Here is a 23436-nt window from a genome sequence, read left to right as displayed (position 1 = left end):
AATTTCATAAGTAGCTGAAAAACCGAATTTAGTACTAGTATACCATTTAATTCCAATAGAGTTTGTATATTTTGACAGATACGCGTATTACGACCTCAACTGTACGGCAGTCTTCAGTGTCGTGTACTAGACACGACTTCCTCCTCTCTATTTACTCCTTAGTTTGCTTCCAGAAGCTCCGCTAGGAGTTACTCCGGAAGTTCCATTTGTAGTTTACCCACAAGTTTTTCCTGGAATTCTTCCGTAGGTTCATTGAGGAATTCCTCCGGATGCTTCTCTAGAAATCACTCCGCAGGCCCCTCCGAAAGCTCCTCTAGAAGTTTCCTCAGGAATATCTGAGGAAGTTCCTTAGAAAATTCCTCAGAGTTCCACAACGAATTCCTCTGAAAATTGCCTTAGAAATTCCTCTACTAGTTTCTCCAGGAATAACTCAGAAAGTTTTGCTAGGAGCTCCTCCAAATGTTCCACAAGGGGTCTCTCAAGAAGTTTTTGTTGGAGTTCTTCCAGAAGTTTCGTTTAAAGTACTTATGGTAGTTCCTCTAGGAACTACCAAAAGATTCTGCTTGAATTTCAGCGGAATCCTCCATAGAAGTTCCTACAGAAGTTCCTCTTAAAATTTTCATGATATTTCTTGTACGAGTTTCTCCGCAAGTTTATGTAGGTATTCCCCGGAAGTTCCAGTAGGAAGTTATCCTAAAGTAACTGCGAGAGATCTTTTGAAAGTTCCTTAGGAAGTTTTTGTAGGAGTTCCTCGGTGCGACCTGGTCAACCTGTAGCAGTTGACCTAAAAATTTCGCTAGGAATTTCTCCTGAAGCTCCACCTCGATTTCCTCTGAAAGGTGCCCTTAAAGTACCTCCAGGAATTCCTCCATAATTTCCTGTAGAAGTTTTTCTGGACGCTGAACTAGAAGTTCGTCCAACAGTTCTTCTGGTAGGTCTTCTAAAAGTTCCCCTAAGAATATTTTCAAAAGTTCCTCTAGGAGTTGTTTCAGAAATTTCTCCAATTCTGGAGTTCTTTTGGAAGTTTCTCAAGAATGTCTTTTGGAAGTTCCTCTATGTGTTCTTCCTCATGTTATGTTTATAGTTATTCCGCAAATTTCCCCAAGAATAACTTCGGAAGTTCTGCAAGGGTATTTCTGGAAGTTCCGCTTAGAGTTCATCCAGAATTTTCCCTAAGTTTTTGTCCAGAAGCTCCGCCAGGAGTAACTTTGGTTTGTTTGTAGTTCCTCCAAAAGATTTCCCTGGTATTCCTCCAGAAGCTCCTCTAGGACACTCTACAACTTCCCCCGGAAGGAATGCCTGAGGCGGTTCTTGCTGAAGTTCCTTTGAAAGTACCTCTGAGCTCCGCAACGAATTTCTCAAGAAAATCTCTTAGGAGTTCCTCTGGAAGTTACTTTAGGATGTCTTCTGCAAGTTTCCCCTGGAGTAACTCAGAAAGTTTCACTAGGAGTTCCTCCGGAAGTTGTGCTAGTAGTTCCTCTAGAAGTTCCACTTCAAGTACTTAGTAGATTCTCATGGAATTCTTTCGGAGTCCCCTGTATTAGATCCTCCAGAAGTTCCCCTAAAAATTGTTGGACAGGTCTCTAGGAGTTCCTTCGTAAATTTCTCCTGAAATTCCTTCGGAAGCTTCTCTAGGATTTCCTCCGGATGTTTCCCGAGTAGTTTCTCCAGGAGTTATGCATGGAGTTCCTCGTAAATCTCCACAAGATTTTCCAGGAGTTTAAAAGCTAACCCATAAATTTCTCTAGGAGTTCCTACAGAATGATTTCTGCTCTAGGATTTCCTGCGGATGTTCCTCTAGGAATGTGTTTCTCCAACAGATTATTCTGGAATTTCTCCAGAAGCGTTGTGGGAGTTGCTTCGAAACTTCCTGTAGGCGTTCTTCTGGACGTTAACTGTAGCAGTTTACCCAAAAACATCAGCTGAGAGTTTCTCCAGACGATCCATTCTGAAAATTCCACTAGAAATTCTCCTGAAAATTCCTTCAGGAGTTCCTCCAGACGTTGCACAAGAAGTTCTTCCGGAAGTTCTTCTGGTAGTTCTACCGGATGTTTTTCTCTAGGATAACTTCCAGAAGTTCCTGTAGAAGTTCCTGTAGGAGTTCCTAGAGAAATTTCTCCAGTTCTGGAATTCTACTGGACGTTTTTTTTACGATGTCTCGAGGAGGTTCGTCTAGAAGTTCCTCCGGAAGTTCCACTTGGCGTTTTTACGGAAGTTTTTGAGGAAGTTTCTCCAGTAGTTCCACTAGAAGTACCTATGGTAGTTCCTCTACGTTCTACCGAAGGTTCTTCTGAAATTTTTTTCGAATCCTCTGTAGGAGTTCCCCAGAAGTTCCCCTAAGTTTTTTTTTTTTTGTAGTTCCTCTAGGAGTTCCTCTGGAATTTTTGCCTAGAACTCATCCAGAAGCTTCTCTCTTCAGTGCTTCTGGAGAAGTTCTGCAGTGCTTTTGGAGAAGCATGATCTATCTAGAATATGGCGGGGGTGGGCTCTGTTGAATCTCTAAAAAAAACTCAAATCTGCAAGTAGCCCTATACAAGCGACCTGGTTTTTCTTTCAAAGTTCCTTAGTTCTTTGGGGTGTCAACCGACCCATTATAATGGATTCCAAAAAAATCTTGATTACGGTTTACTGGACACAGCGTAGAACAACGGACAGAACACGAATAATAGGTTTCTTACGTCGACTAACAGTCATGGGCCGGCTGTGTACTATACTGTTCCCTGAGTAAGGAAGGGTGAAACGGCGAATAGTACTATGAGGAGACCGACTCCGTTCTGATAAAACCTTGACAGGCTTTCGAGTACGTTCGAAGCTCGTCCCCGACCGCGGTGAGTTATAGGCTCAGATGTAACATTCCTGACTTACGCCGAGTCGGCTCTGAACACAACCCCCATTAAGTTTGAACCTTTGCACGGGTTCACTATTTGACGTTTTAGCGGTGCCGTGTTATTTATGTTACCATGGAAACCAGTGAATTCGGCACCGCTCAAACGTCAAATTAGTGAATTCGTGCATCGGTCCATTGTGTCAACCGAATTCATGCTAGGGCCTCCCTGGTTGCATAGACAACCATGGGACCACGAGAGGCGACTATGGACCAGTGCAAAAGTTCACCCGTTGACGTTTGAGCGGTGCCGGTTTATTTACGTGACCATGGCAACGAGTGAATTCGGCACCGCCCAAACGTCAAATTAGTGAACTCGTGCATCGGTCCATAAACAACGAGCGAAAATAACGGCTCGAAAGGAGGACGCTATCGAATGGAGCAAATAATCGATTTGGATAGAGAATCTATGGACCTATGCACGAGTTCACTAATTTGAATTTTGAGCGGTGCCGAATTCATTTGTTGCCATGATCACGTAAATAACACGGCACCGCTCAAACGTCAAATAATGAACTCGTGCATCGGTCCATTGGAGGACACGAAGATGCGATAGTATTTGCAAGGAGCGGAAAGATGCAGAGATCGCCAGTGATTCAACAGATGGTTCCAGCCAGCACTAGCAGATGCAGCAAGCCGAGTTCGAGTGAGCCACCGGGAAATCAACGGGATGCAGGCTTTCTGAGGCAAGTGTTCACACCAAAGTCGGGGAGTAGTACTGTTCAAGATGACCGGCAGCGTGAGAAGTCGGAGTTATCGGAGGCGAAGAGGAAGGTCAATGAAATCTATGAATTCATCATGACCAAAAATAATGTTCACCTCAGGATCAAGCTCCTGCTCACGAGCATCAAGTCCGCCGTTATAGCTGCAGAACGCGGACAGAAGGAATGGAGAATTTAGGAAAAAGACAAAGGATTTCGACAAGAATCTTCTCGTTGAAGCTCTTCGAGCAGTAAACGACGCTCCAAACATGGGTAGTTGGCGAGAGTGTGTGATGCAACTATGCCGAGAAAATTGGAGCCAAGGATCAGCGGCGTCCTGCATTCTGATGGAACGAGATACTCAGCACCCTCCGTGCAGCCTGCTGAAGAGCCAAAAGACGCGTGCAGAAAGCTAGATCCGAAGCCAGCATGGAAGAGTATAAAGTGACGTCGGTACGGCGGTGGCCAGAGAGGCGTTCAAACGGGAGATAGCGACGAGTAAAACGAACTGCTACATGGAGTTGTGCCGGGAAGCTGACACAAATCCCGAGTAGCGTTTGCGAAGATCAAGGGCCCAGTAACTCCAGCTGAAATGTGCCCCGACAAACAGAAGTTGATAGTAGACCCACTGCGTGGCCGCCCACACCGTACGCTGACGTAGATGAAGAAAAAGCAGGTATCCAAGGGTCTAACGCCGAGCTGATAACGGTTGCGAAAGGATTGAAGCTGAACAAAGCTCCCGGTCCAGAAGTTATCCCTAACGTAGCGGTAAGGGCAGCAATCTTAGTGTTCCCAGATTTATTTAGGACAGCGGTGCAGAAGTGTCTAGACAGGAAGGCTGCTTCTCAGACAGATGGAAGGTGCAGATGCTGGTGTTGCAGCCAAAACCAGGAAAACTGCCGGAGATCCTGCTTGATATAGACCAATATGCTTGCTGGATACTCTCGGTAAACTTCTGAAGAAGGCCATCCTCGACAGGCTGACGATATACGCGGAAGGCGAGAACGGATTGTCGAAAAAGCAGTGCGGATTCCGTAAAAAGACATCGACGGTGGATGCTATTCGGAAGGTCATCACGTGCGCGGAGAAAGCGTTCAAACAGAGGACGAGACGCAATCGATACTTCGCAGTGGTAACGATAGACGTTAAGAATGCGTTCAACAGTGCCAGTTGAGAGGCTATCGCTGCAACCCAACACAGATTGCAGGTCCCCGAATATCTGTGTAAAGTTCTGCAAAGTTACTTTCAGAACAGGGTACTGGTTTAGGATACAAATCAGGGACGGATTACATCCAAAGTAACGGCGGTAGTTCCACTGGGATCTATACTTTGTCCAATACTGTGAAACATGATGTACGATAGAGTGCTAACCTTGATATTTCCGAATGAAATCGAGATCATCGGGTTCACAAATGACGTCGTTCCTGCGATAACTGCCGAGACCGCGGAGGGGGTGGAGATGCGGACGGCGGAATCGCTAGGCATTTTTGAATCATTGATGGCAAGAGTCAAGCTGCAGTTGGCTCATCACAAAACGTAGGTGGTGCTTGTCAGCAACTGCAAGGCAGTTCGGCAGTTCGGGATCAACGTCGGGGAAGACACGCAATCTCAACGAAGAGCTCTCTAAAGCACCTTGGAGTAATGGTCACCGACAGGCTAAACTTCAACTGCCACGTAGACTATGGCAAAAATGCAGCTAAAGTAGCTAACACTGGGCATGTCCAACCTTGGAGGACCAAGAAGCAGTACGAGGCGTCCATCATCGTTCATATTGAGATACGGAGTCCCGGCTTGCGCTGCAGCGTTGAGAAGCATGGTATAACTCGGAGAAAGGAAGGTGGACCAGCAGGCTCATTCCTAACATGTCGGTGTGGACTACCAGAAAACATGTACCAGATGTTAACTTCTTCCTGACCCAGTTTTTGTCAGGCCATGGATGCCTTCGAGACTGCACAGATTCGGACACGCAGAGTCTCCATATTGTCCGGTTTATCCAAATATCGAGAAGACACCGGAACATGTTATTTTCGACTGCCCTTGATTCAGGGATATACGAAGCGAAATTATTTCAGTTACCGCAAGCGTCCTAAATCCGGACAACATCGTGCAGCACATGTGCCAGCATGAAAGCACTTGGAATGTGGTGAACAGAGGGATAACGCACAATATGTCGTCGCTGCAAAAGAGATGGGATGAAGACCAGAGAATTCCGGGTCACGATCAGAGTAGGCTAGATCCTCCTTCGGGGACTAGATTGAGTAGAGCGGACGTAGAGTAATATCAGTAATAAACCTGCAAACAGGATGACTTCCAACCGGAATTGCAGAACCGTCCCTGGCATTTGTCCGACCAACGTCAAGTCGGAGCCGGCTGTATCCACCGACGGGGTCTAGTTAAATGATTCGCGAAACAGCACCGGCAAATGGTCGTCGGAGCGCCAGTGAACCGGAAGCCATCCTCCAATCGGAATCGCTGGACCGACCTCGCCAACAAACTGGTCAACCAACAGAGCTTGAACAGCAGCAGCGGATAACGAGTCGTCGAAGAGCAACGAAATGCAAATGAGCGTCCAGTAGAAATTCAACAGAGCACTGACGCGAGGCCAGCCAAAGGTAAGTATGCGTCATCGCACAGAGAGCTGTCCAAAGCCCCGGCGAGATATGCAACTGCCAATTGGGCAAAACTAGCAAACACAGAGACACCGTAGAAATATCGTAGTGAGCAGCGTTTGAAGTTGCGTGATGTATTTCCGAGAGAGAGAGAGAGAGAGAGAGATCGAAAAATAGAGGCATGGGGAAGTGTTTCAGTGGATAATCACGCTTAACGTATCATAAAATAAAAACAGTGCTCCTGGATAAGCTCTCCAGTGCTTCTGAGAAAGTTCTCCAGTGCTCCTGGAGAAGCTCTTCAGTGCTTCTGGAGAAACTATTCAGTGCTTCTGGAGAAGCTCTTCAGTGCTCCTGGAGATGCTCTTAAGTGCTTCTGGAGAAACTATTCATTGCTTCTGGAGAAGCTCTTCAGTGCTTTTGTAGAAGCTCTCCAGTGCTACTGGAGAAGCTCTACATCGCTCCTGGATAAGCTCTTCAGTGCTTCTGGAGAAGCTCTACAGTGCTCCTGGATAAGCTCTTAAGTGCTTCTGGAGAAACTCTCCAGTGCTTCAGGAGAAGCTCTCTAGTGCTTATGGAGAAGCTCTACAGTGCTTATGGAGAAGCTCTACAGTGCTTCTGGAGAAGCTCTTCAGTGCTTCTGTAGAAGATCTTAAGTGCTTCTGAAGAAGCTCTCCAGTGCTTCTGGAGAAGCTGTTCAGTGCTTATGGAGAAGCTCTACAGTGCATATGGAGAAGCTCTACAGTGCTTTTGGAGAAGCTCTTCAGTGCTTCTGGAGAAGCTCATTATTGCCTCTGGAGAAACTCTCCAGTGCTTCTGGAATAGGTCTTCAGTGCTTCTGAAGGGCTCTCCAGTGCTTCTGGAGAAGCTCTTTATTGCCTCTGGAGAAACTCTCCAGTGCTTTTGGAGAAGGTCTCCAGTGATTCTGAAGAAGCTCTCCAGTGCATCTGGAGAAGCTCTCCAGTGCTTCCGAAGAAACTCTCTAGCGCTTCAGGAGAAGTTCTCCAGTGTCTCTGGAGTAGCATTCCAGTGCTTCTGGAGAAGCTCTTTATCGCTTCTGGAGAAACTCTCTAGCGCTTCAGGAGAAGTTCTCCAGTGTCTCTGGAGAAGCATTCCAGTGCTTCTGGAGAAGCACTTTATCGCTTCTGGAGAAGCTCTCCACTGCTTCTGGAGAAGCTCTCCACTGCTTCTGGAGAAGCTCTCCACTGCTTCTGGAGAAGCTCTCCAGTGCTTCAGGAGAAGCTCTCTAGTGCTGCTGGAGAAGCTCTTTATTGCTCCTGGAAAAACTCTCCAGTGCTTCTGAAAAAGCTTTCCAGTGCTTCTGAAGAAGCTCTCCAGTGCATCTGGAGAAGCTCTTCATCACTCTAGCATTTTTGAAAAATCATTCCAATAAAAAATACTGCCTGCATTTCTCTTAGTGCATCCCCAAGAGGAGAAAACTGCACTGCCAACGGAAATGCAACGGAAACAATGGCCGCTACGGGACAAGACCGACGCTCGGGTGGCTCAATTCCCTAAAATCTCCAACGAAACACCATAAACCAACGGCACAGAACCCTTTTGACAGGCAGAGAGGGCACAGGGCCACTCCGAGGGACATTTCGTGCTCCTGATGAGCAGCAGCGTCACCGCGCTACAACAAAACGCGACTACGAGACGTTTCAACAATCCGGAAATGTTTGGGATGCAGCTTCCAGCGACTACGACTACAACGACAAGATGGGCACCAGCTGCCATAAGAAAATCGAAATAAGATTAGTTCGCACGTTCGCTGCCGTCGGCGATCGAAAATTGGAGCGTTTCCTCATACTCTGGGTAGGGGAAAGAGGGAGCGCATTCGAAATCAAACAGAAAACGATTTCACATTTTACGACATCCGAGTTTTACATTGGAACGCCATCATCATCAACATCGTCACGTGTTACTCGCGCAGCTGGATTCTTCTGACTGTAGGGGAAGATGGATCAAAATGGCAACTTAGGCTCAGTCGCATTTTACAGAAATAGAACGAAATTTATAAAAAAAGAATTGAGTTCAAAATAATAGAAATGAGGATGATTTTCATAAAAAATTCTCAAATGTTGTGAAATTTGAATAAAAAAAAGTAAAATAAATAGCTTCTGTAAATGTCATTTATTTTATTAAAATGTAAATTTCACTTGAAGCCACATTACCGCATGAATTTTGAACTACTTTACCCTATAAGAGGAGGGAGCAAAAGCGATTCGAATGGGGGTGGCCAAGACAAAAGCCTTTCCCAGTAGCAATTGGAAAGCGGGCAGGCAGCTTTTTAGGGCATTGCGAAAACTGTGCCTTCGAGTGCTTGCAATGGGTGCTGTTGCCGTCTATTTGCTCAATAAAATCAATGTTGAATTTTCGTGTTTCTTGGGAATTTCATTAAGTTGGAAATGTTTGCCACATCGATCATTTCCTTGCTTTTTCCGTGTAGCCGACTTCGAGTGCAGCCGGCATTGTGCGGCATGCAAACATCATTCCAGCGCACTGGCAATCGAAAATTATTCGGTGTTGTTTGACAAGAGGGTGTTGCAGCAGAAGATGGTCCCTTGTTCGGTGGAAGAGGAATTTTTTTTGTAAGAACGTTCTAGAACATATGACTGTGGAAACTTTTAACGTTTAACGAAGAACTTTATTCGTAACAAGTTGAAAAATAACATAAAACGAGCTCACCAAACCTGCTAGCAATCTATTGAAAATCATTTGTCTAACCCAGTGAGTCATCTGTAAAAGATTTCAAAAAAAGTTTGGATATTTTCTCTTCATACATACAGAAATGAAAAATTTTGCCTTATGCTCAGAACACTTAATCTCTATAACTATAGAAACGAACGTTATGCTAGAAGCAAGTAAATCAGAACAAATTATGAATCAAGCTTATCCATCTTTCTTTTTGAATTTCATGGTTGTCATTTCAATTGAAAATAGTACAAGAAAAAGATAGTTCAAATAGAAGTTGAAAATCCATGTCCATTTCCAGGTAAATTTTCAATCATCCTCCGAACAAAGATCCTGGAGCTGCTGGTAATTTATTCTCATTATTTTTTTCCGACACGTAGGTGGATATATGCTGTGGTTTGGCCGAATATTTTTTCCTGGAAATGCAACGGCGCATCAGGCGATTGGAGCATCCCACGCTTCCACATAGCTGCGGTATCAATTAACAATCGAACCCACATAATTATGCAATCTGTCGTGGAAACACTTTGTATGATATAATATGTGCATATTTTCGATGGAGTTTTATTCATGGAAGAGATCTGGCATGGAGCGAAAGCATTTAAGTTTTAAGCTTTATCAATCGGAGTCAGATTTCAAATAGATCATATGTCTTTGAAGCTGTATTTTAAGACAGTTGTTTCAATTGAAATTTCAAATTTATTTTGCAAACCGATGAAAAATGTTTATAAAACTTCGATTTCGTAATGGTTTTGTACCATCCGAAGACACCACACATGGCGACCGTGACATATGTGTTTCCCCATTTTCCCGACAATCACCATCAATCCCGAACCCATAATCTCCAGATAATTAATTTCAACCGATCCAACCTAAAAAATTGAGATCACCTTTAATTCTCCAGTATGAACCGATAAATCGCGGAAATTAATTACCCCCTGCCGAAGCGTGAAAAAATAATTAGTCCCGTTATGGCACCTCATTCGGGTGTCGAAGTGATTGTTATTGTTTTCTGAGGGTTATTTTTACAGCTGTTCTCACGCTGCGCGGGGCTTAAGTTTAAGCAATTACGTGGTGGATGGCAGAGTGTCCACCGGTTGGTGGAATAATAAATTTCAATAACATTAATTATTGAACGCTTACTTCACTTTCGACGCTTCGGGGTTTGCCAGATAATGCTCGTATTGGGCAATATTTTGCGATTGCAAATGCGGTCGAGTGACAATCAGTTAAAGTAAATTCATGTTTTTCAACTACAGTAGAACCTCAATTTACGAAATAATGCGGATTGTCGTGATATGGCTTAGTGCATAAATGAGCCTTTTGAATTGCAGTAGACTCATATGCTTACGTTGAACTCTAGTTTTAAGAATTCATGTTTTTTTTCCATTGAGGGGTCTTAAAGCAAAGAGGCGTTAGTTGCACCCCAGTGGAGTTTGAGTTATGCTGGCTGAACAAGTTTCAAGCTTTCTAATCACACTTTTATGCGATTTTTCAATCAAATAACATAACTTGTAGTAAAATATCCTGTTTTTTGCTTCCCATATAATTCATTGGAGTGAAAATCTACTCTAGGAATAGCCGATTTTGTTTCTGTCACTTACTCCCATTGCTGCTAACCCAATCAAGTGAATTTACTCGTAAAAATCTGATGCCAACATTAAATTCGATAATTTTTGCACTCCAGTGGTTAGAAGAAAGTTTCCATAAAAATTTAAAATTTATGAAAAATTTTATATATGATTAATCGTTATCGATCAGTTAAGTTTAATTCTAACCCGTTGCGTATGTCTGATTTTCGGCTGATTTGAAAATAAGCACCAAGATAAACTCTTTTTGATGTACACTCCAACCTCTTTTTACGACCGTTTTTTTACCGACGGTTCTTTTTCCGACCACTTTTTTACGACCGAAATTCAGATTAACGACCGTTTTTTATAAATGATCATTATCTTGAAAAGTATTCAAAATAGAGGATCATGATGTTCAGCAAAATTGTTCAGTAGTTCAAGGGCTAATATATGGTGGTCATTCAATTGCGGAATTCTGCAACTAGGTGGCGCTAGTGAGCATAGAACTTTTGTTCTGCGGATAGCTCAGGATCCTGACCAATTAGAGAGATGGCGTCTTCGGCAAAGTTGTTCAGTAGCTCAAGGACTATCATTATAAACGCTATGAGGTTCAAAATTTTGCCACCAGGCGGCGCTAGTGAGCATGAAACTTTTGTTTTGCGGATATCTCAGGATCAAGGCCACTTAGAAAGATGGCGTCTTCGGCAAAGTTATTCAGTAGCTCAAGGACTATCATTATTCTAGCTAAAAGATTCGAAATTTTGCCACCAGGCGGCGCTAGTGAGCATAGAATTTATGTTTTCCCGATAGCTCAGGATCCTGACCACTTAGAAAGATGGCGTCTTCGACAAAGTTGTTCAGTAGCTCAAGGACTATCATTATAAACGCTATGATGTTTAGAATTTTGCCACCAGGCGGCGCTAGTGAGCATGAAATTTTTGTTTTGCGAATAGCTCAGAGTCCTGGCCACTTAGAAAGATGGCGTCTTCGGCAAAGTTATTCAGTAGCTCAAGGACTAGCATTATTCTAGCTGAGAGATTCGAGATTTGCCACCAGGCGACGCTAGTGATTATGAAACTTTTGTTTTGCGGATATCTCAGGATCCTTCCCTCTTAGAAAGATGGCGCCTTCGGCAAAGTTTTTCAGTAGCTCAAGCGCTATCATTATAGAAGCTATTAGATTCAAAATTCCGCCACCAGGCGGCGTTTGTGAGCATAGAACTTTTGTTTTGCGGATAGCTCCGAATCCAGACCACTTAGAAAGATAGCGTCTTCGGCAGAACTGTTCAGTAGCTCAAGGCCTATCATTATAAAAGCTATGAGATTCAAAATGTTGTCAACAGGCGGTGCTAGTGAGCATGAAACTTTTGTTTTTTAGGTATATCAGGATCCGCTCACTAGCGCCGTCTGGTGGCAAAATCTCGAATCTCTTGGCTAGAATAATGATAGTCCTTGAGCTACTGAACAACTTTGCCGAAGACGCCATCTTCCTAAGTGGTCAGGATCCTGAGCTATCCGGCAAACAAATAATATATGCTCACTAGCGCCGCCTGGTGGCTAAATCTCGAATCTCTTGGCTAGAATAATGATAGTCCTTGAGCTACTGTACAACTTTGCCAAAGACGCCATCTTTCTAAATGGCCAAGATCCTGAGCTATTCGCAAAACAAAAATTCTATGCTTACTAGCGCCGCCTGGTGGCAAAATTCCGAATCTCTCAGTTAGAATAATGGTAGCGTTTGAGCTACTGAACAACTTTGCCGAAGACGCCATCTCTCTAAGTGGTCAGGATCCTGAGATATCCGCAAAACAAAAATTCTATGCTTATTAGCGCCGCCTGGTGGTCGAATCTCGAATCTCTTGGCTAGAATAATGATAGTCCTTGAGCTACTGAACAACTTTGCCGAAGACGCCACCTTTCTAAGTGGTCAGAATCCTGAGCTATCCGCAAAACAAAAATTCTATGCTCACTAGCGCCGCCTGGTGGCAAAATTTCGAATCTCATAACTTTTATAATGATAACGCTTAAGCTACTGAACAACTTTGCCGAAGACGCCATCTTTCTAAGTGGCCAGGATCCTGAGCTATCCGCAAAACAAAAATTCTATGCTCACTAGCGCCACCTGGTGGCAAAATTTCGAATCTCATAACTTTTATAATGATAACGCTTAAGCTACTGAACAACTTTGCCGAAGGCGCCATCTTTCTAAGTGGCTAGGATCCTGAGATATCCGCAAAACAAAAATTCTATGCTCACTAGCGCCGCCTGGTGGCAAAATTTCGAATCTCATAACTTTTATAATGATAACGCTTAAGCTACTGAACAACTTTGCCGAAGGCGCCATCTTTCTAAGTGGCTAGGATCCTGAGATATCCGCAAAACAAAAATTCTATGCTTACTAGCGCCGCCTGGTGGTCAAATCTTTGAATCTCTTGGCTAGAATAATGATAGTCCTTGAGCTACTGAACAACTTTGCCGAAGACGCCACCTTTCTAAGTGGTCAGAATCCTGAGCTATCCGCAAAACAAAAATTCTATGCTCACTAGCGCCGCCTTGTGGCAAAATCTCGAATCTCTTGGCTAGAATAATGATAGTCCTTGAGCTACTGAACAACTTTGCCGAAGACGCCATCTTTCTAAGTGGCCAGGATCCTGAGCTATCCGCAAAACAAAAATTCTATGCTTACTAGCGCCGCCTGGTGGCAAAATTTCGAATCTCATAACCTTTATAATGATAGCGCTTGAGCTACTGAACAACTTTGCCGAAGACGCCATCCCTCTAAGTGGTCAGGATCCCGAGATATCCGTAAAACAAAAATTCTATGCTCACTAGCGCCGCCTGGTGGCAAAATTCCGAATCTTTTAGTTAGAATAATGGTAGCGCTTGAGCTACTGAACAACTTTGCCGAAGACGCCATCTCTCTAAGTGGTCAGGATCCTGAGATATCCGCAAAACAAAAATTCTATGCTTACTAGCGCCGCCTGGTGGTCAAATCTCGAATCTCTTGGCTAGAATAATGATAGTCCTTGAGCTACTGAACAACTTTGCCGAAGACGCCATCTCTCTAAGTGGTCAGGATTCTGAGCTATCCGCAAAACAAAAATTCTATGCTCACTAGCGCCGCCTTGTGGCCAAATCTCGAATCTCTTGGCTAGAATAATGATAGTCCTTGAGCTACTGAACAACTTTGCCGAAGACGCCATCTTTCTAAGTGGCCAGGATCCTGAGCTATCCGCAAAACAAAAATTCTATGCTTACTAGCGCCGCCTGGTGGCAAAATTTCGAATCTCATAACCTTTATAATGATAGCGCTTGAGCTACTGAACAACTTTGCCGAAGACGCCATCCCTCTAAGTGGTCAGGATCCCGAGATATCCGTAAAACAAAAATTCTATGCTCACTAGCGCCGCCTGGTGGCAAAATTCCGAATCTTTTAGTTAGAATAATGGTAGCGCTTGAGCTACTGAACAACTTTGCCGAAGACGCCATCTCTCTAAGTGGTCAGGATCCTGAGATATCCGCAAAACAAAAATTCTATGCTTACTAGCGCCGCCTGGTGGTCAAATCTCGAATCTCTTGGCTAGAATAATGATAGTCCTTGAGCTACTGAACAACTTTGCCGAAGACGCCATCTCTCTAAGTGGTCAGGATTCTGAGCTATCCGCAAAACAAAAATTCTATGCTCACTAGCGCCGCCTTGTGGCCAAATCTCGAATCTCTTGGCTAGAATAATGATAGTCCTTGAGCTACTGAACAACTTTGCCGAAGACGCCATCTCTCTAAGTGGTCAGGATTCTGAGCTATCCGCAAAACAAAAATTCTATGTTCACTAGCGCCGCCTTGTGGCCAAATCTCGAATCTCTTGGCTAGAATAATGATAGTCCTTGAGCTACTGAACAACTTTGCCGAAGACGCCATCTTTCTAAGTGGCCAGGATCCTGAGCTATCCGCAAAACAAAAATTCTATGCTCACTAGCGCCGCCTGGTGGCAAAATTTCGAATCTCATAACTTTTATAATGATAACGCTTAAGTTACTGAACAACTTTGCCGAAGGCGCCATCTTTCTAAGTGGCTAGGATCCTAAGATAGCCGCAAAACAAAAGTTTCATGCTCACTAGCGCCGCCTGGTGGCAAAATTTTGAATCTCATAGCTTTGATAATAAAAGTCCTTGAGCTACTGAACAACTTTGCCGAAGACGCCATCTTTCTAAGTGGTCAGGATCCTGAGATATCCGCAACTGCCTGGTGGCGCAATTTCACTTAAGCAGTGTTGCCAGCTACGAAAGAAATTTTGAACCCTTCATGAAAAACTGGATTACAGATGAAGAGTATTGCTATGTTGCTAAGCACTATATTTTTCTGTTCCGCTCAAGTTTGATGGTTTTGATCTTTACTTTATTCTTCCTAAACAGTGTTGCCAGCCACATGAACATTTGTGATTCGGCCGATTGTATGGCACGCAACACTTCCTTCAACTTTGGTGATCATTCGGTATCGTTATCTTTAAATTTTTTTGGTATTTGCATATCACACCCCCATAAAATTGGCTCTTTTGATAACAATCGATCAGTGTTGCCATCTATTACCAAAATATGAAAACTTGAACGGCCATTTTAGAAAGTTCTCAAACCATGCTTCAACTTTGCCGAATATGTCGAATCAGTATTTCCGCATCTAGACGTTGCATTTTTCAAAAACATAATTATAACCCTGATTTTTTTTACGACCGATTTTTTTTACGACCCCCCGATAACGGTCGTAAAAAGAGGTTGTGGTGTATTCGAATCCTCTGAGCAGAATCTCACAACTTTTTAGTTTCTCAACCAAGATAAAAATTTTCCATGTTGAAAAGCCGAAATTGTGGAGTAGCCATTCCCTTTTTGAAACCATAGAAGAATCCAATCAGGACCAGCGCTTTAATTGTTTTTAGACTCTGGAAAATACCCTGTACCGTAAAACGGGGTATCTTTGATAATGCGGGTAACTTTGTTAGTACGTTACTAAAGTATTCATTTCCCGGCCATTTCGCTCGTCTCGGGATTTGGGACAAAAATCTATGCTTGTCCCGGGAAACCCCGGGATCCCGGGATTTATCCGATTTTCAATAATACTAGCATATCGGTGGAAATGGAAGAACAAATTTAACAATATAATTTTGTTTCAATGTTATAAACAGATAATGTAACTTTTCAAAATAATATGTAAATTATAGCAAATCACATTTCAGATAAGACTTTCTTATTCTTATGAAGTAACCTTGCAAAAATCAAAACAAAGCTTGACTAATTACGGGTTTGCTATGGTTTTTTTTAAATCCCCTATACTGCCCATAACTGCATATTTGTAACATTCGACAAAAGTAGGCATTGAGTAAATGGAATACCAAGTGTAAATTTTATGGCAGTATGGGAGAAAACTAAATTTCTAAAAATTACCAGGAACTCAAAAGTGCCTTTTTGAGACTGAAATTGTGTACAACTCATATCATGTAGTAGGTCAATAGTCAGAAAATAATTCTGATAGAAATTTTATTGCTAATGCATTACAAGGCTCATTTAAAATCTCAATGTGACTGTTATGCGGTTATAATTACCAATGTGACAAAACAACTTGGTATTTTTTTCTAATTTTCTAGAACAATCTCACAGATTTCAGTAAGTTGATCGAAAGTATTTATCATTTGATGACTCTCCACGGTATTAACTCCAATTTGTCAAAAATGTCGAATGTGACTGTTATGCAGTTATGGGCAGTATAGCACCTATGAATTAAAACATGATACAAACTTGAGTCATAATTTTATAGCAATTTGCTTTAAACATTTGAAAAGTCTTAAAAACTTTAGAACAAAAGATACTATTGAAGATCATTGAAGGTATTGTAGATCATGCTACAAGTTCATTACTGATAATAATTGACTGAAGTTTACTGCCGTGAGTCACAAGTCAGTCCCATCTGCATTTTGGTCAAAATGGAGTTGATATCAGTTTTCATTATATCTTCTAATGATCTTTCAGTTGCACTAACGAGAAATCATTTTTGTTCAGTAAACTAGGAAAAAATACCAAGTCGAATTATCCCATAATGAAAAGTAAAAGCATGTCAGTCCCACTGCAGATTTTCGCATTATGTTACACAAAAATGAATCGTTATTTGGTCATCTTGATATTTTTCTCGGAAAGGTAACGGAGTGGAAAGCAAATTAAGAGTTTCATTGATATCGAAATGTGTTTCTTACTTCTTACTTGGTAAATTGATCTTTTCATGAAAATAATTACTCATTTATTATCTTTTTCATTATGCTTTTCTACTTTATCAAAGAAGATTCATAGTGAGGAAAAATGTCATTTTTTCTCATTGAAATTCAATGGTTTTCATCAAATTTCACATCCATTTCGGGAATCCCGGGACTCCCGGGATTCCCGGGATGTCAGAAATATAATACCGGGAAACGGGAAATCCCGAAATTTGTCACATCGCGGGATTTTTTGTCAAGGGATGGACCCTCTATACGTTACTCACAACATACTAAACAAAATATAATAGTTTCTGTAAATCGGTTAAGCAAAACGAATGCAAAACTAAAGAATATTAATATGACACTTCATGTAAGAGCTGTTGTCATTTGAATCAAGAACATTTGTGGCGCAAGCGTCTCGAAGGTGAATGGCCGTCAGTGAACTCAACATAACTTCGTTATTTTGTAATCATGTTTTTGGGTAGTTTTTGTTAAACAACTAAGCTAAAACAATTTTTCAGAAAAAAAAATGTGTTGTATAAACAGCTTGTGTTTTGTGCGGTTTCTGTTTGCGATTCTTAAGATGATGTATGTTTCTATCAAACAGCATTTCCAACATATCCTCCAATCTTAATAATTGTTTGCCAACTTATATTGTTGAATCCTCATATAATGGGTTCAAAATTTACTAAATTATTTTTAAAGGCTTCTTCGTCGTTGGGTCTGTGCTGTTTGCCAATAAATAAAAAAAATATTTGTTTGCTGTATGAAAAGCTTCATTCTTCCATAAAGGATTCAATAACTCGGTCACTCATCTTCGCAAATGTTTGTTAGGAGAAAATCCAAATAAATAATGTTAATTTCATTCAGGCCCAAAACTGCCAGTTGGCAAAATTGAACTGAAGTGATTCGTTATTCCAAACCACTGGACGAAGAACATTTTCATTTCAAGAATTACAAAATTAATCAGCTTTACGTAACTTTAAGTCTTTAAAATGTGAACTTCAAACATTGGCGGTAGTTGTGAGAGAATGTGCTCATCACATAGAAATATTTTTTTATAAGTGCTCTTATGTGCATGGTCTGGAAGAAATACACCAAGGCAAACACATGAGTTTCCCCCTCTATATGTGATTTAAGAGAGGCATGCTCGAGTTAATCAAATTAAGATGTTGTCAAAATTTCTGAGTTTTAATTTGTCTAACGAGCAACAAGCACTCTACCATCTAATTTCTTTTGAAAAGTCTGACAATTTCTGTAGTTTGTGGAAATATTTAAATTATTTCTAAAAAGTTAGTATCTGTGGAATGACTGGGAATTTTCATTTTGATGTAGTGTAGATATTTTTGGAGTTTTTCTGATCGACGAAATATTATACATTGTATTGGAAACTGGACTCCTTAGAAGTGCGGAATCGTGAATAAAAGTGCGGGATTACGTCGGATCGGCTTGGTATTTTCGTAGCACTTATTCGTCATCTCATGCGGAATGCACCTGATCGATCCGACGTAATCCCGCACTTTTATTCACAATCTCGCACCGCACTTATGATGTGCGCATTGCTCTTTACAGACTATACTCTCCTCTACTCTCATCGCTCACTTCCTAAAATTCGGTTTGTTTTGGTACTAGTTTTGAAAATTCCTGCTTATAATATTCGTTCCACGAATAGAGGGGTCGATTAAAAATATAAGATCATTCTTTATGCATCCAGAATTTAAAAATTGTTCCTTAAGCGATCGAAATCGTTCAATTTTGAAAAGAACTTGTTTGCTTTAGCTTGAATAAATTATTAGCTTCTATGTATCCGTTTGGTTACAAATTGTTGATTTTTGTTTTTTATTTATGTTGAATGTCGGACCCTTCACCTTTCTTATGCAAAAACAGAAGGAAATTACCACAGGAGTGATAGGGTCCAGTACCGCTGTAAACGTCTTCGTCCGCTACCAAATGATAATCATGGCGGAACGATAGGCATAAGAAACGAGATAGCATGTGAAAAGGTAAAATAAGACGGAATGTGGGAAACTGAAAACTCAGTAGCCATTGCCCAAATTCGGCAGCTTTTTTTATATCAGGCGTCCGTGTGCTTAAGACGTGGTTTAATAGTGCAGTGGTTTAGTGAAATACACTGAATACCCCCCCCCCCTCCAGCCCTTAGCAGGAGCTAAGTGGGTGTTAGGGATAGTCACCGCTCAGGTAAATGGAAACCCTGCACGAAACTAGAATTGTTCTTTAATTTACCGCTGTCCTTTAGGACCTCTTGTTCTTGCCATTATTTTCATCGTCCAGCACACGGTTCGGCACGTGAAGCCGTCAGGCTTCCACGCCTAATCGTCAAAGACCGTAAGTCCTCTGAAAGGACTAATATCTCGGGCCGGAGGCCCTAAACGTAAAGGAGATTCCCCTCTCGGCCGTCCAAGGTGGCTATGCCACGGCCGGCCGATTGCGCCTAAGAGGGAAGACGCCTGCAACCCCACCGTCCAGCAACGCCCGCTGGCCCGTCAACGGACCGGAATACCAGCCCGTACATCCGCCCGCTTCGCCATTCCGGCGAGAGTTCCGGCCACACAGCAGGATCGGTGTCGCTGTGTCGGCCATTCGTCCAACCATCAACCAACGGCAGCGGTATGTACCGGTACAAAGTAGAATAGGTCACACTTAACAAATTTACACTCAATTGAAAAACACAGAACAACACGCACACGCCACAATTAGGATTTTATAATAAAAATTCATAAGAAAAGTGAAAGTTCCGTGTTGTTAGTTTTTGTACGCGAAAGCCCTTGATTACCCAGTAGCTAGCCGACCCTGGGATTGCCGGAGTCTCTTGTGTCCTGAGTTGGCCTGGCACTGTATGATTTTCCCGCTTAGTTTCATCTATCATCATCAAATGTTATATCATATGATTCGAACTAGTTCAACTTCTAATGACGGTGTTGAAAGCATAATCTAATACGAACGAAAACACTGTTATAGTTAGTAATCAGAAATTTTATTTGAAATACCGGATTGTGGTTTCAGTTCATAACTTCTGATTCAATACAGAATATAAGAGTAGTAACGTCCCATCAACAAACAAAAGTTTAAACGACCCAAATCAACAACACTGCTGCACTTCAATTGTTCCATTGAACGGAAGCACACTAATTAACCTTCGATTCGATTGTACGTTGGGTGTCCTCCCACGTGGCTTCGCAGGAACGGTAGCCCGTTACCCCCAGCGAACGACTCGTAGCAACCCGTGCGCGAACACATCGGTCACCAAGCAAACCGGTTGCCATAGAACTCCCCCACCGACGCCAAGTTGTTGTTTCGCAGCATTATTTTGTTTTCCCATTGCGACGTCAGTTTTTGATTGCGTATCACTCGAGAGCAACTTCTGTGAGATAGTACCATTTTTCCCAAAACCGCAAATTCCGATTAATTACTACTAGCAGCCATGGACTATCGGTTCCGCTGGGTGCGGGACCACCTGTGCCGTTCCCTGGGAGTTTACGAACCACGCTACATCGAAACGGTGCTGAACGAGTTCTACGACGAGCTGGTGGCTTTCTTCGACGATGAAATCTCGGACCATCGGGACGATCAGAAGAGGATTTTCTTCGCCTATCGGACTTTCTATGATAAGCTGGTGGAGGAAACCGTGGTGGCAATGGAACCGGGTAAGTTCGGCGATTGATGGGGGATTAGCGGGCATTCAGATGACTTATGGAGACCTATTCGTTTTTGCAAACAGTTGCCACGCCGGCTGCAACGGAACCCGATCCCGGACAGAAGGAAAAGAAAGGCAAGAAGACGAAGGGTAAGTACTAGATCTGTAGGTCATACGCCGCCGATTTTGTAATTTATTCCGCTAAAAACTTCAACTGGAAACATGTTATAACATTTTGAAATCCATGTAGGGTAACTGTTTCAATAGTGCAGGTAATAAGCACGATTCAACTTCATTTATTCTCAAAAAATTAACCAACACGCTAAGCCTGCTCAACGCAGCCCATGTGTTAAAACTACACAGAATGAGGCAACCAATGCAGGACTCTCTGGCTGAGTGAAAATTCTGTGTAAGTCGCACTCATGCTTAGGGACGTTCCGATATTGCGAAGTATCGATACTTGATTCGATACGATTATTGAATCAAAGTATCGATACCACCGATATATTGATTCAAAATATCGATATATCGCAATATCATATGATATTTTGAAGGGTACGAAATTTATATATCGCTCAATTACCTAATGTTTAGTTTCGTACTAATCGCAAACAATTCTTAGAACCCTCAATATTATCGGTATCATGAATGTCTTCTTTGGGGTCGTCCATAAACCACGAGGTCGTTAATGGGCGGATGAGAGCCTGCACATTCCGATTGATTGATTGATTGACTCTTTATTAAGGGGAAATTCAGCCCGAGGCTGCGCACATTCCGAAAAAATCATGTGATTTTACGTCTTTTGGATGCACATAAAAGAAGCGAGCCAAATGACGTGAATTTGTGTCACGTTTTCATGTCCTTCATCATGTAAAATTGCATTTTCGTTCAATACATCTTTTAGAGCACATTTTTACATCATTTCATCACTTATAGCATGTGTCATTCAGTCATAACGTGAATTAATAAGTAATTTTCATTATTTTTAAGAGTGTGGTCTGGGGCCCAGATAACCGTAGCGGTAAACAAGTTGCTAGTCAGCAAGACTAATCTGTGGGTTATGGGTTCGAATCACATCGGTCGAGAATCTTTTCGGGTTGTAAATTTTCTCGACCTCTCAGGGCATAGAGTATCTTCGTAACTGCCACATGATATACACACATGCAAAAATGGTTAATTTGCTAACGCCAGAACGAAGAATAGTTCTGGTCAAATAGCTCGATTCATAGAAAATTGTGGGGAAAAAAGTTCACAAGAGGGGAGGATGATCTCGTAATGCATGGATCTCTAATGTATCATTGTATTTCGAGAAAACCCTACAATTGTTATCCAAATATTGTTTTACGATATATCGGAAGGAAATATCGATATCACCGATATACTGAATAAGAAATATCAATACCAAAATATCGAATATCGAAAGCAAAATATCGATATTCCGATATATCGGAAGTATCGGAACGTCTCTACTCATGCTATGTGTAACCGATGTGTTGGCCATTGGCTGTGCGCGGATCGATGGAAATGGAACTGTCAGTCATCTCCCGCGCGGCTGCAAACAGTTGGCCGTTGGTAAGATGGGGAGTTTTCAGGGATTTTTTTTTCAGCGAAAAGTCGGAAAATGGTCGCAAATGAGAAAGTTTTTTTCCCCATTTGCTTCCGCTTCAGCTATTCGAATGAAAAAATCTCTGAAAAACTTTAAAATCGGAATGTTTTTTTTAATGTTTGCAGAAGCAAAACATACATGGAAGCGAATTCCGCATTACAAGCGTTCCTCCTCTGTGCGCATTTCACTCATTCGGTTTGTTTACCATCGTTTGCGCAAAACTGTGTACATCCCCCTTTGCACAGAATCTGTGCTGCATGAAGAGAGGCCGATTTTGTGTACTTGGCACTCATTTTAGAGCGGATGAAGTTTAGCGTGAATGGGCTGATGCAGAAGCAGTGTTGATAGACTCACACTCAAATCTCAATCAATACGCTCTCCCGTGAGAGCAAACTCATTAGAGATCTACTTCGCAAACCTCACGCTTGAGATTCTGATGCAAAATCACTCAATCAACTCAAACCGTAAAACAAGATTCAGTTCCAAAACTCATCAAAAACTCGTGAAACCCGAATTTTGTTGTTAACGTTAGAAAGAATTACTATAATTTTACCAGACTGACAAGAAAGTATTGCCGTGTGTGTGTAAACAGTGGAAAAAAAACGAGACAATGAGTCAAAAAAGTGAGCCAACTCATCCATGATTTTTTGACTGCTGAGTTGCGTGATTGACAACTCACGCTTGAAAAATCTCAAACGTGGGTTATGAGAAAATGATTTTTTCACCACACTGCTGTGAGGTAAAGGAAACAATTTCAACCAATATGTTTTATTGAAAATGTTTATCAAAACACTAAGGTTGAAAGTTGGCGCACCTTGCTCTTTGTGCTGCGGAAATTTAATATAACTCGATCCAGAAGCCACTAATCCCTCCCCTTGGTTATGCGACCTTGCCGCGATGGGAGGGCATAATCCATTAGCCCATATGATGGAAACCAAAGGCGTAACCTGTAGTGGTGGTATCACATTTTGGCATTTTTTGCTTAAAGCCGCGTCATAATTCATATGGCATAGACGCAATAATATCTCGGATGTGATCCAACGGACATTCTGCGTCATTGATAGAATTGATGCCCATTTCAAATAATTCATCTATTCGAAGTGGACATTAATACTATTGGTGACGTTCAGTTTGCCTTTTGCTAACCAGAATGATCCGTAGCCACTCTTACTATTAGCTAGCTAGATACATCGTTATCATATACGACGTAGGGAATACTTAGGAACTCTTAGGAAAATGACTAGTAGATTCACTGAGTAGAAGTGAGTGGTGACAATCTTATTTCAATATGGTTTTTACATTGCCATAATAAGAAATACCTCTTTTGTAACAGCGGTATAAATAATCTAATTCCAGCTTCATTTCATTTAGTAAGGTGTATGCATTGATGACTATTTTCTATCTGCCTCTCTTTCATTCTGCTGTGAATTTCTACACTAAATGTAATTTCACCTGGGTTGAAGCTTAGCGATGCTTCAACC

The 23436-nt window shown here is 42.0% G+C and overlaps 1 protein-coding gene across 1 annotated transcript in view; it reads left to right on the top strand.

Moving 5' to 3' along the window:
* The first annotated feature begins 20029 nt into the window (after nt 1-20029).
* The window catches only part of LOC110674134 (dynein heavy chain 10, axonemal), a 363130-nt gene continuing 359723 nt past the window's right edge, over nt 20030-23436 (top strand). Inside the window, exons 1-2 of the mRNA XM_021837893.1 lie at nt 20030-20359; nt 20434-20499. Of these exons, the coding sequence (XP_021693585.1) occupies nt 20137-20359; nt 20434-20499 (289 nt within the window). The 5' untranslated portion in view covers nt 20030-20136. The remainder of the gene's footprint in view (nt 20360-20433; nt 20500-23436) is intronic.

This window comes from Aedes aegypti, chromosome 1 (genome assembly GCF_002204515.2).
Source record: "Aedes aegypti strain LVP_AGWG chromosome 1, AaegL5.0 Primary Assembly, whole genome shotgun sequence".
NCBI lineage: Eukaryota > Metazoa > Arthropoda > Insecta > Diptera > Culicidae > Aedes > Aedes aegypti.
This window is presented reverse-complemented; position numbering and strand designations above follow the sequence as displayed.